The following is a 14,377-nucleotide window of genomic DNA, read 5'->3' on the forward strand; positions in this document are numbered from 1 at the left end:
TTTAAGTATCCTCTGCCAGTCTATTCTAGCCAATTCACGTCTCATACCGTCGAAGTTACCTTTCCTTAAGTTCAGGACCCTAGTTTCCGAATTAACTGTGTCACTCTCCATCTTAATAAGGAATTCTACCATATTATGGTCACTTTTCCCCAAAGGGCCTCGCACAACAAGATTGATAATTAGTCCCTTCTCATTACACATCGCCCTCTAGGATGGCAAGCTCCCTGGTTGGTTCCTCGACATATTGGTCTAGAAACCCATCCCTAATACACTCCAAGAAATCCTCCTCCACCACATTGCTACCAGTTAAGTTAGCCCAAGCTATATGTGGATTAAAGTTGCCCATGATAACTGCTGTACCTTTATTGCACACATCCCTTATTTCTTGTTTGATGCTGCTCCCAACCTCACTACTACTATTTGGTGGTCTATACACAACTCCCATTAGCGTTTTCTGCCCTTTGGAATTCCGCAGCTCCACCCATACCGATTCCACATCATCCAAGCTCATGTCCTTCCTTACAATTGCATTTATTTCCTCTTTAACCAGCAATGCCACCCCGCCTCCTTTTCCTTTCTGACTATCCTTCCTAAATGCTGAATACCCTTGGATGTTGAGTTCCCAGCCTTGATCACCCTGGAGCCATGTCTCCGTGATGCCAATCACATCGTATTACTGAACTGCTATCTGCGCAGTTAATTCATCCACCTTATTCCGAATACTCCTCACATTGAGGCACAGAGCCTTCAGGCTTGTCTTTTTAACACACTTTGCCCCTTTTGAATCTTGCTGTAATGTGGCTCTTTTTGCTTTTTGCCGGGTTTCTCTGCCCTCCACTTTTACTATTCTCCTTTCTATCTTTTGCTTCTGTCCCCCTTCTATTTCCCTCTGTCTCCCTGCATAGGTCCCCATCCCCCTGCCATATTAGTTTAACTCCTCCCTAACAGCACTAGCAAACGCTCCCCCTAGGACATTGGTTCCGATCCTGCCCAGGTGCAGACCGTCCGGATGTACTGATCCCACCTCCCCCAGAACCGGTTCCAATGTCCCAGGAATTTGAATCCCTCCCTTCTGCACCACTCCTCAAGCCACGTATTCATCTGAACTATCCTGCGATTCCTACTCTGACTAGCATGTGGCACTGGTAGCAATCCTGAGATTACTACTTTTGAGGTCCTACTTTTTAATTTAACTCCTAGCTCCCTAAATTCGTCTCGTAAGACCTCATCCCGTTTTTTACCTATATCATTGGTACCTATATGCATCACAACAACTGGCTGTTCACCCTCCCTTTTCAGAATGTCCTGCACCCGCTCCGAGACATCCTTGACCCTTGCACCAGGGAGGCAACATACCACCCTGGAGTCTCGGTTGCGGCCGCAGAAACGCCTATCTATTCCCCTTACAATTGAATCCCCTATCACTATCGCTCTCCCACTCTTTTTCCTGCCCTCCTGTGCAGCAGAGCCAGCCACAGTGCCATGAACTTGGCAACTGCTGCTCTCCCCTGATGAGTCATCCCTGATGACTCAACAGTACCCAAAGCGGTGTATCTGTTTTGCAGGGGAATGACCGCAGGGGACCCCTGCACTACCTTCCCTGCACTGCTCTTCCTGTTGGTCTTCCATTCCCTATCTGGCTGTGGACCCTTTACCTGCGGTAAGACCAACTCACTAAACGTGCTATTCACGTCATTCTCAGCATCGTGCATGTCCAGAGTGAATCCACCCGCAGCTCCAGCTCCGCAACGCGGTCTGTCAGGAGTTGGAGGCGGACACACTTCCCGCACATGTAATCGTCAGGGACACCGGAAGTGTTCCTGACTTCCCACAAAGTACAGGAGGAGCATAACATGTGTCCGAGCTCTCCTGCCATGACTTAAACCTTAGATACACTTAAATTGGCAACAACAATGCTAAAAGTTAATTACTGATATATATAAGGACGGGAGAGTGGAGAGCACCAGTTCCAACTGTCGCAGGAGAGAGAGTGGAGAAACATAGAAACATAGAAACATAGCAAATAGGTGCAGGAGTAGGCCATTCGGTCCTTCGAGTCTGCACCACCATTCAATGAGTTCATGGCTGAACATGCAACTTCAGTACCCCATTCCTGCTTTCTCGCCATACCCCTTGATCCCCCAAGTAGTAAGGACTACATCTAACTCCTTTTTGAATATATTTAGTGAATTGGCCTCAACAACTTTCTGTGGTAGAGAATTCCACAGGTTCACCACTCTCTGGGTGAAGAAGTTCCTCCTCATCTCGGTCCTAAATGGCTTACCCCTTATCCTTAGACTGTGACCCCTAGTTCTGGACTTCCCCAACATTGGGAACAATGTTCCTGCATCTAACCTGTCTAAACCCGTCAGAATTTTAAACATTTCTATGAGATCCCCTCTCATTCTTCTGAACTCCAGTGAATACAAGCCCAGTTGATCCAGTCTTTATTGATATGTCAGTCCCGCCTTCCCGGGAATCACCAGTTACAACTCTCACAGGACGGGAGAGTGGAGAGCACCAGTTCCAACTCTCACAGGACGGGAGAGTGGAGAGCACCAGTTCCAACTCTCACAGGACGGGAGAGTGGAGAGCACCAGTTCCAACTGTCACAGGACGGGAGAGTGGAGAGCTCCAGCTCCAACTGTCACAGGACAGGAGAGAAGACGTATGAAGAATTGTGTGCACTGGTACAGGACCACATTAAGCCAGACGAAGGCATCATCATCTCGAGATACAGATTTTACACGCACGTTCGCTCAGAGGGCCAGAATGCGGTGGAATTCGCCGCCGACCTGAGAAGTCTAGCGGGACTCTGTAAGTTCGGGACTGTGTTGGCAGACATGCTGCGGGACTTCTTTGTAATCAGCATCAACCATGAGGTGATCCTAACTACTGGCGGTGGAGATGTTGGACTTAAACAGGACCATCACAATCGCTCAGTCATGCATGACGACGGATAGAAGTCTAAAGCAGATTATCAGTGAAGAATCAAAACTCGGCAAGTACTGTAAATATGATTGATTCGGCGTTCGGCAGAGTGGCACATGGCAGGGCCTTCCCGACTGTGTACACGAAACCGGTGGCTGCCCAAAGTCTGCCAGAGGGAATGCATCCGATTTTTCCATGTTGGCGTTGTGGGGGAAATCACCGGCACCAGCAGTGCCAATTTAAGCAATATAGTTGCAAAGGCTGTCTGAGAGTGGGGCATCTCCAGCGCAAGTGTCTGCAGATGAGCAAGCGTGCTGTGACACACCACATGGAGGATGATGGTCAGACTAGCCCGGATCCGGATAGTTGTTCCTAACTAAGAGCAAACCAATAATGATCAGTGTGAAATTTAATGGGGTGCCGGTATCAATGGAACTGGGCACGGGGGCGAATCAATCGATAATGAACCAGAGGGCATTCGACAAGCTGTGGGATACTAAGGCTGTGAGGCCCAGGCTGAGTCCAGTCAATGCCAGGTTGCGCACATACAGCAAAGAACTCATAACGGTGATTGGCAGGAATGAACACACCACAATGAAAGTGTCGTATGACGGTGCGGTTCATGAGTTACCACTATGGATTGTCCCAAGCAATGGCCCAACGCTGTTCGGCAGGAACTGGCTTGAAAAAAATCAGATGCGATTGGAACGACATCAAGGTGTTGTCGTCGGAGAAAGATACATGCGCCCAAGTACTGAGAAAGTTCCCCTCGCTGTTCGAACCAGGCATCGGCAACTTCACAGGAGCCAAGGTGCAGATCCACGTGGACTCGGATGCAAGACCCGTCCATCATAAAGCTCGGGCAGTTCCGTATATGATGAGGGAGAAGGTCGAAATCGAACTGGACAGACTCCAGCGTGAAGGGACCATATCACCGGTCAAATTTAATGAATAGGCCAGCCCCATTGTTCCTGTGCTAAAAAGTGATGGCACAGTCAGAATCTGTGGAGACTACAAGGCTACGATCAACAAGGTTTCGAAACAGGATCAGTACCCGTTACCGAAGGCTGATGACTTGTTTGCAATGCTAGCCGGGGGAAAGTCCGTCACCAAACTTGACTTGATGTTGGCCTACATGACACAGGAGCTGGACGAGACGTCGAAGAGACTTACGTGCATTAACACACATAAAGGACTGTTTATTTATCACAGGTGCCCGTTTGGAATTCACTCGGCTGCAGCAATATTTCAGAGGAACATGGAGAGTCTACTGAAGTCCGTTCTCAGAACCGTCGTGTTCCAAGATGACATCCTGATCACAGGTCGTGACTCCGAGGAACATCTGAACAACCTGGAAGAGCTTCTACATCATCTGGACAAAGTGGGGCTCAGACTGAAACACTCGAAATGCGTCCTCATGGCACCAGAGGTCGAATTCCTGGGGAGCAAAATTGCTGCTGACGGCATCAGGCCCACGGACGCGAAAACCAAGGCCATCAAGGATGCACCCAAGCCGCAGAATGTGACGGAGCTGCATTCGTTCCTGGGTCTACTCAACTACTTCGGTAACTTCCTATCTAAATTGAGCAGCTTATTAGAACCACTGTACATGCTGCTAAGAAAAGGCGACAACTGGGTGTGGGGTGCTCAAGACAGAGCTTTTGAGAAAGCCACTAACCTGCTTTGCTCTAACAAGCTTCTGGTACATTATGATCCGTGCAAGTGTCTAATATTGGCCTATGATGCTTCGTCATATGGAATTGGTTGCGTACTCCAACAAGCTAATGAGTCGGGTAAACTTCAACCAGTCCCATATGCTTCAAAAAGTTTGTATAAAGTGGAAAGAGCCTAAAGCGTTGTAGAGAAAGAAGCATTAGCTGTATGTATGGGGTTAAAAAGATGTGTCAGTATCTGTTTGGTCTTCGGTTTGAACTGCAGACAGATCACAAGCCGTTCATTTCACTGTTCTCTGAAAACAAAGGTATCAATACCAATGCTTCATCCCGCATCCAGAGATGGGTGCTGACATTATCCGCTTATGATTATGTCATTCGCCATAGACCTGGCACCGAGAATTGTGCCGATGCACGGAGCAGTCTGCCTTTGCCCACATCAGAGGTGAAAATGCCACAACCGGCGGACCTATTGTTAGCTATGGATGCTTTTGAGAGTGAAGGAACCCCTGACACGGCTCAACAAATTAAGACCTGGACAAACCAGGACCCGATTTTATTGGTGGTGAAGAGTTACATCCTCAAAGGTTATTGGTCTGCCATACACAAGCAAATGTGCGAGGAGACCAAACCTTACATTCGTTACTGTGGAGCAATCGTGTTGTTATGCCCAAGAAAGGGAGGGAGAAATTTGTATGTGAGCTCCATAACACACATCCTGGCATTGTAATGATGAAAGCCATCGCTGGTCTCATGTACGGTGGCCGGGAATTGACTCTGAGCTGGAATCATGTGTGCATCAGTCAACACTTGCATGCAGCTCAACAAAGCACCAACGGAATCGCCGCTGAGTCTGTGATTGTGGCCGTCCAAACCATGGTCCAGGATCCACATAGACTTTGCAGGTCCCTCCCTGGGGAAGATGTTTTTAGTTGTGGTTGATGCATATACGAAGTGGATAGAGTGTATAATCATGTCATCCAGTACATCCACAGCTACCATTGAGAATCTCAGTGTCATGTTCGCGACACATGATATGCCTGACATCGTTGTTAGCGACAACGGATCGTGCTTCACCAGTCAGGAGTTTCAAGAATTCATGAAACTCAATGGTATCAAACATGTAAGGTCAGCACCATTCAAACCTGCACCCAATGGGCAAGCAGAACGTGCTGTCCAAATCATTAAGCAGAGTATGAAGCGAGTAACCCAAGGGTCACTGCAGACCTACCTGTTTTGCATACTGCTGAGTTACAGGACAAGACCACATATGCTTACCAGGGTCTCGCCTGCTGAACTAATGATGAAGAGAGGTCTTAAGACCAAGCTATTTCTTGTACACCCTGACTTGAATAATCATGTTGAATATTGAAGACAAAGTCAGCAAGGGTATCACGATCGCGCAGCTGTGTCACGCGCTATTTCTGTAAATGATCCTGTATATGTTCTGAATTATGGTCAGGGTCCTAAGTGGATTGCTGATACTGTCATGGCCAAGGAGGGCAACAGAGTATTTATTGTCAAGCTCAAAAATGGGCAAACATATGGATCAGACAAAGCTGCGGCACACAGACGAACCGGACAGTTGGAGGAAGACACAATCGACGACCAACCAACCTAACCCCAGTCATCAGAGGACTCAGTGGTCATCAGTGAATTGGGACTTTCAATCACTGACATGCTCAATGAAAATGGACTTTCAATCCCTGACATGGCCATTGCCACTCCCACCAGGCCAGTCACCCAGCTACCAGTCACAACAGACTCTGAACACTCACCGGAGGCTGGAGGTGAATTGAGACGGTCAACCCGGGAGCGTAAAGCACCGGACCGTCTCAATTTTAAAAGACCACAGTCTCAGAGGGGAATATTGTCATGTATGTACTTTTGGCATCACTAGCCACTAGATGGCGTCACTGTTAGAGGCCATTGGGCTGCACGCACATGTGTACAGCTCAATTATAAAAGGCCAGCCATTTTGTATATTAGTCACTTTGGGCCTTAATAAAGCAGAGCCAAGCTCATACCTCTTGGAGTTAAACAGTACTCAGTCTAACAGTTATTGCATACACAACACCCACCAGTACATTCTGAGCAACCAAGGATGGGCAATAAATGCTGGCCTTGCCAGAGATGCCCACATCTCAAGAATTAATTAAATATCGGTTAGTGCCCAGACAATTGGTCAGTGTACAAGTCACAATTTTATTAAGTGGCTAGTGAACAAATGGTGCCGAAATGGGCATTGTTTTACGGCAATGAAAATATCATCCACAGCTGGAGGCCAGGCAGATGGCGTACTGACTGGTCCCTATCAATGTTACTCTCGATGAGACTCTAGTAGGAGTCTAAAAGAAGCCTGTGTGATGGAGCTACTAATCCTTCTTCCTTCTCTGCTCTGTGCAATCCCACTATGGTAGGATTGCCAACTTGTGTGTAAATTTGTGAGCAAGGCATCTCCTCGTTAGGCCTCTCTCAAGTACATAATGACATAAAGGGGAGGGGCGGGGCGGGGTTGATCTTCTCTCTTGATTTTCTCCTTCCTGCCGTGGAAAGTTTCTTGCTTCTTCTCAGAATCCCCCATCCCACCAACCCCAAATTTCCTATAACAGTGGCCCAAGATCATCAGGCGATCCAGCAAAGAAATGGCAAAAACCACTAGTGATGGCCAAGATTGCTTTGGACCATATGTACACCTCGAAGTGAAGAGGGTACCGATCCTGCAAAACTCCGAGGACTATTTCTAAACATACATCTATCATGTGTTTTCTTCCAGTACCTCGAGTCAGCAGGGCTTGGTTGTGAACGTCAAGCCAATTTAAAAGCCAAAAGTAGTCCAAATTTGGCCAGTTATATAATCAGTAAGGTACAGCTTCCAAGCACGGGCAGACATTATTTTAATTAGTGAATGTAAAGTGGTAAAATGTTGAACTTTAATGTTTCCTTTTACTGTTATTCAGGGGCTTGGAGCTGCTTCTTCAGATCCGTACTCGCCAAAGGATAGAAGGTCAAGGGTCAACAGCTCCTCAAACTCTCAGGAAAATATACTTAATAGTGGAAGGTGAATTATAACTTTAGCCTCGACCAAAGATATTGCTATAGTAAAATGATATTTCCTAAATTTTCCTTTTCTATGGTCTTAAATTTGGCTTTGTTACTCCAAGCTTGACATCAGAAAACTAGTACTTCTTGATTGCCTTTGGCTTCTCACCTACTTTCAATTTTGGCGGTGCTCCGCACTATGTGTGCTTTGACCCTTCACCTGCATTTCTCAATCAAGTAAGAAAAGGAGCAGTGATTCAGTACATTGGAGCATATTAGTGGGTAATACTCCCAACCCCTCCGAAACCACTAAGTTCACAATCTTTGCCATATGACTGCTTGGAAGCGCCAAGTACAGATTGGAGGGCAACTGTTCCCCTGGGCTATACTCGCAGACCTCCTGACAGCAACATTGGTGGAGCCCTCGGACCAGGTCACATGGCTACTGACTCAGTTGTGATTGCTTCATGGCCCAGAGAAAGACCTGGGAAGAAAGAGAGCAAGTTTACCCTCAAATTAAAAAGCAATTTGACTCCATATTTTGCAGTAAGCTCCAATGAATACTGTTTGATCAACATCAAAATATTATTCAAATCACCCCTATCATTGTGTTCACTATACCATGTCAAACTAGCAGGGAAAATAATGACTTGCATTTATATAATGTTTCATCACATCTCAAAGCACTTCACCTACAATGAATAACTGTTGTTATGGAGGCAAATGTAACAGCGATTTTGCATACAGCAAGATCCCAGTTAGGCAGTGACCTATTAGCCTCTCTTTTTGTTGATGTAGGAAGGAATGTTGGTGCACAGCAACCTCCTGTCCCTCTTTGAATAGTGGGATCTTTAACATCCACCTGAGCCATTAGAACAGATAGCTTTTAATCACGACAAAAATTAAAATTGTGCATTTTCGATTGTGGCCAATCCACAATGCCATATATTCTGCTGCTTCCCCATGCAGTGGGCCCAAGTTTCGGGACGCGCCTAAAACGCCGCAGCCTGGACCTGGACGCCCGTTTTTCGCGCCAGAAAGTGCGCCTAAAATAGACTTCCAGATTCTCCAGCTCCCTGCAGGTCTTCTGCAGCCGGGCGCAGCGCAGCACGAGCTGTTGGGAGCGGAGCCAGGTCCCTGCGCCAAAAACAGTGCCGGGACCTCTGCACATGCGCGCTACAGTGGGCACGCAAGTGCAGTAGCTCCAGGCGCCCAAAACTGTGTGGGGGGGGCCCGAAGCATGCAGCCCCTAGCCCTGGCCGAATGGCCTCACTGGGGCTGCGTGAATAAGGCTCCTCCCATGCCCAGCTCCTGCTTCCTCTCTCTCCCCCACCCCCCCCCCGGACCTCCGCGACTCACTCTCCCCCATCACCCCCCCCCGGACCTCTGCGACTCTCTCTCCCCCCCCCCCCGGACCTCCGCGACTCTCTCTCACTCCCCCTCCCCTGGATCTCCGCGACTCTCTCTTCCCCCTCCGCGGACCTCCGCGACCCCCCCACACCCGAGACCCGACGCCACCTACCTGTAAATCTAGCCCGAGGTCTTGGGCCCGGCCGTTCAGCCTCCTTCTCTCCCTCCCCCCCTCTCCCTCCCCCACTCTCCTTCCCCCCCTCTCTCCTTCCCTCCCTCTCTCCTTCCCTCACTCCTTCCCTCCTTCCTCTCTCCCTCCCTCCCTCCCTCCTCTCTCCTTCTCCCCCTCTCCCCCCCCTCTCCCCCTCCCCTCGCTGTCAGAACCACAGACGCTGACAGACAGAGAGTGAGAGACATACACACAGACAGACAGACAGATAGAGACACTGACAGAGACACACTGGGGGGGCCGTCCCAGCACGCTGTTGGAGGACTCCCGGTGCTGCAGTCGGTAAGTAGAAAATGTTTTATTTATTGATTTTAAATTTTTTTTTTATTTTTTATTAATTTTTTTTGATTGATTTATTGGTTGATTTATTGATGTATTTATCATTTATTATTGATGATGGCTCTTTATTTGTAAAACTGAAGTGTTTAATGTTTGTAAACTTCCTTTTAAACACCACCCCCCCCCTATTCCCTACGCCTAATTTGTAACCTAGGCCTGATTTTCTAAAGTGTAGACAAGGTTTTTTGGAGCGTACAAAAATCTTCACTTACTCCATTCTAAGTTAGTATGGAGTAAGTTTTCACTGCCGAAACTTTGAAAACAGGCGTAAGTGGCCGGACACGCCCCCTTTTGAAAACAAAATTCTGTTCCAAAGTGAAACTGTTCTAACTGACTAGAACTGGAGCAAACTAAATGCTGAGAATTTGAATTTCTAAGATACTCCGTTCTACACCAGTTGCTCCAAAAAATCAGGAGCAACTGAGGCCGAAACTTGGGCCCAATGAATTGCCAGGAATTCAGGCACCCATTCCCTGTTCCTCCTAAATTAAAACATCCAGAAATACAGAAGTACATCTCTCCCACACACCCCAACACATGTACATATACCACGCTTCCAATTCAAACTTTTATCCCCTCGCTCCCCACTTTAATGCCAGGAAACTCATCTACATGTTATTAAGTGAACAGTAACTGATTGCCATCGGTACAGTGGAATAGAGTCCAGTTACAATGTAAATGGCATGTGTTTTGGTATCCTTATTTAAGAAGGGATATACTTGCATTGGAGGCAGTTCAGAGAAGGTTCACTAGGTTGATTCCTGAGTTGAAGGGGTTGACTTATGAAGAAAGGTTGAGTAGGTTGGGCCTATACTAATTGGAGTTTAGAAGAATGAGAGGTGATCTTATCAAAACATATAAGATACTGAGGAGGCTTGACAGGGTAGATGCGGAGAGGCCATTTCCACTCGTGGGGGAATCTAGAACTAGGAGGCATAGTTTCAGAATAAGGGGTCTCCCATTTAGAACTGAGATGAGGAAGAATTTCTTCTCTGAGGGTCGTAAATCTGTGGAATTCTCTGCCCCAGAGAGTTGTGGAGGCTGGGTCATTGAATATAATTAATGTGGAGATAGACAGATTTTTGAACAATAAAGGAGTGAAGGGTAATGGAGAGCGGGCAGGGAAGTGGAGCTGAACCCAAGATCAGATCAGCCATGATCTTATTAAATGGCGGAGCAGGCTCGAGGGGCCAAATGACCTACTCCTGCTCCTATTTCTTGTGTTCTTATGTTCTTAGTTTGTGATTCATGCATGGAGGTTCACCCAACGGGTAGATATGAACAGGAACTTGGTTGCGGTGATCAATGAGCCCTGCATCATATCCCATCCATAATGGGCGGGATTACCTGTAAGGCCTGCTATCCTCCAAACCTGACTTCCCAATTATGTGTTTCTCTGCTGCCCATAGCTTAATATGCACCAAATCCCATTCACTCCTCACCCCTGTGCTCGCTGACCTACATTGATTCTCAGTCTAGCAACATCTCAAATTTACAATATTTTCCTTGTGTTCAAATTCCTCCATGGTTTCGCCGCTCCCTAGTTCTGTAACCTCTACCAGTCTTACAGTTTCCCCCGAGAACTCTGCTTTCCTCCAATTCTGGCCTCCTGCGCATCCCCAACTTCTTTCGCTCCACCGTTGGTTACCGTGCCTTCGGTTGTCTTGGCCCTAAGCTCTGGAATTACCTCCCTAAACCTCTCTGAGTCTCCTTTTTTAAGATACTCTTTAAAGCCTCTTTGACCAAGCTTTTGGTCACCTGACCTAATATCTCCTTATGTGACTCAGTGTCAATTTCTTATCTGATAACGCTCTTTTGAAGTCCCTGGGGTCATTTTATTATGTTAAAGGCGTTGTATAAATGCAATTTGTTGTTGTTCACTGTGGATGAAGCTCTCTGCTGGAGGCACAGGGTTGGAGAACTTACCCTAATAAGTAGCGTGGAGTGAAATATGCAGTAGTACCTTGTGTTTTCTCTTTGTAGGGGGGAGTTGGACATGCCACGGCAGCCGAAGCTGATGGCCCGCCGAGTGATCGTACGTAGCGTGGAATCAGTGGAGCAGGTGAAGCAACTGAACAAGTTGTTGTCTGCCAAAGAGTTCCAGGAGAGAATGCAAGGCATTTCACTACTGCTGCAGCACTGTGAGACCAACCCAAGATTCGTCACTGCCAACGTTGTGAATGTAAGATCTAAACACTGTTGAGTGTAAAGACGCCAGAAGTCATAAAACAAGGAAAAGGCTTTTTGGGTAGAAATTTTGATTCAACGTGCGATTGAGTCTGCGATCTTTCCGCCTGATCACTTCGCTAAATGGAACATTGGGGTCCAACGAGCACAGAATTTTGCCGCTTGATTCTAACTCCCGGGCAGGAATGGGGTAGATCCAAGCAGTTGTGCCCCTCCTGTTTACGACTAGCAGGGGAGGCTCAGCCCATTTTGAAGGCCGGGTCTCATTAAACTGCCACGTACTGGCCAAAATGGCCAGGATGCTGGTGGGAAGCGCCAGCCCAGCTGTCTAAAGTCAGGTGGCAGGAAACCGCCGGTGGGATCCTGGTGGAACAGTCCCCGGCACACGGTAAATGCTCCGGCTGGGGTATCCTGGCCAGGGGAGGAACCCCGGGGCAGGGGAGGTTTCCTTGTAGGGCCTGGTGCAGCCCTCCTACTCCTGCTGGCAAGGCAGACTTTGTTTTAAAGCAAGATGATGTTTTCAATGTATCTTGCTGGCCAGGCCTCCTTCTGGTCCCCAGCTGCTGTTCCCGGATGGTTTGGCCTGGCGGCGAAGCTACCACTGCTTAAAATTACAGATCAGGCGGAAAAGGCATCGGTTAAATCCCATGCTCTACTTAAACTGTCCCACACCATCTCCCCCACCCGCCATGGTTTCCACAAGGTCGGGAACGTGGAGATTAAAATCAACCCCTGAATTACTATCTTATTCAACCTGTCCAGCCCATTCCTCCCACAGAGAGTGCACAATCCAATCTGTCCTAGGGTATGGTTGTGTAGTGGTTATGATACTGGATTAGTAACCTAAGGACTTTGAGTTTGCATCTCCAACCTGGGAAGTTGAAGAGGTATCAATAACCATCAAAGCACTCAACAAGCTCACTAATATCCTTCAGAGAAAATAAGAATAGATGGCACTAGGATTTAATATAAAAATTGGTAAGTGGAGTACATCACTCTTTAGTGACTAGCCCTTGAGTAGAGTCATAGGCTCATTGCAGCACAGAGGTGGCTATTTGGCCCATCGAGTCCATGCCGGCTCTCTGTGGAGCAATCCAGTCAGTCCCATTCCCCCGCTATCTCCGTAGCCCTCCAAGTTTATTTCCCTCAAGTGTCGATCCAATTTCCTTTTGACATCATTGATCATCTCCGCTTCCATCACCCTTGTAGGCAGCAAGTTCCAGATCATTACCACTCGCTGCGTAAAAAAGTTCTTCCTCACATCCCCCCGTATCTTTTGCTCAAAACCTTAAATTTGTGTCCCCTTGTCCTTGTCAGCTTTTCTTTGTCTGCCTTATCTAGACTTATCATAATCTTCCCTCAACCTCCTTTGCTCCAAGCTTCTCCAACCTAACTTTGTAGCTAAAGCCCTCATCCCTGGAACCATTCTGGCAAATCTCCTCTGCACCCTCTGCAAGGACCTTTACATCCTTCCTGAATTGTGGTGACCAGAACTGGATGCAATACTCCAGTTGCGGCCTATCCAGAACTTTATAAAGGTTCAGCCTAACTTCCCTTCTTTTGTACTCAATACTTCTATTTATGAAGCCCAGGATCCCATGTGCTTTACAAACTACTCTCTCAATATGTCCTGCCACCTTCAAAGATCTATGCACATGAAACCCAGGTGCCTCTGACTCTGACACTTTTTTAGAACTGTGCCATTAAGTCTATATTGCCTCTCCCTATCGTTTCTGCCAAAATGCATCACCTCACACTTCTCTGTACTAAATTCCATCTGTCACTTGTCTGCACATTCTGGCAGCCTATCCATGTCCCGCTGCCGTCGATTGGTGTCATCCTCACTGTTTGCCACACCTCCAAGTTTTGTATCATCAACACATTTTGAAATTTTACTCTGTATTCCAATATCCAAGTCATTTATATACATCAATAAAATAGAGTGCCCTGTGTTCTCTGATTCCTGGTCTTCTGTTGTCTTAATGTTTCAGATTTTTGACGCCTTCATCCCACGGCTCCAGGACTCCAATAAAAAAGTGAACCAGTTTGCGCTTCAGTCCATGGCAACCATGATCCCAGTGCTGAAGGATGACTTGCACCGGGTCCTTCATTCGACTGTCACTGTCGTTACTGACAACTTAAACTCGAAGAACACGGGCATTTATACTGCAGCTGTGCATGTCCTCGATACGCTGATCGATCAAATAGGTAGGCCTCAGGCTCTACAAGTGCTGTCGTTAACAGATGTGTGGTGTCAGAGCCTGAAAACTCATGAATCCATTGAAAAAATGTATGTGATCCCTGAACAAAATTAAGAATGCACCATCACCATTCTACCAAAAAACCTGATCCACGCATAAACTATTGTCAAATCAGTTCATACGTTTATCAGGACCTCCCTATATTATGTAAAATACTTGGATATGGAACTTAATATGTGTTTACACTTGTGGGGAAGAGCATAACTAGAGGCCATCAATAAAAGACAGTCACCAACAAATCAAATAGGGAATTCAGAAGAAACTTCTTTAGCCAGAGAGTGGTGAGAATGTGGAAAACTACCACAGGGAGTAGTTGAGACAAATAGTATTGATGCATTTAAAGGGAGGCTCGATAAGCATATAAG

The 14,377-nt window shown here is 47.1% G+C and overlaps 1 protein-coding gene across 3 annotated transcripts in view; it reads left to right on the forward strand.

Moving 5' to 3' along the window:
- Positions 1 to 14,377, forward strand: part of LOC139267426 (TOG array regulator of axonemal microtubules protein 2-like) — a 191,086-nt gene that overhangs the window by 171,815 nt on the left and 4,894 nt on the right. For all 3 annotated transcript variants that reach the window (XM_070885736.1, XM_070885738.1, XM_070885737.1), the window contains 3 exons: positions 7,565 to 7,665; positions 11,548 to 11,746; positions 13,743 to 13,959. In XM_070885736.1, coding sequence (XP_070741837.1) covers positions 7,565 to 7,665; positions 11,548 to 11,746; positions 13,743 to 13,959 — 517 coding nt within the window. The remainder of the gene's footprint in view (positions 1 to 7,564; positions 7,666 to 11,547; positions 11,747 to 13,742; positions 13,960 to 14,377) is intronic.

Source organism: Pristiophorus japonicus, chromosome 7 (assembly GCF_044704955.1).
Source record: "Pristiophorus japonicus isolate sPriJap1 chromosome 7, sPriJap1.hap1, whole genome shotgun sequence".
Classification (NCBI taxonomy): Eukaryota; Metazoa; Chordata; class Chondrichthyes; family Pristiophoridae; genus Pristiophorus; species Pristiophorus japonicus.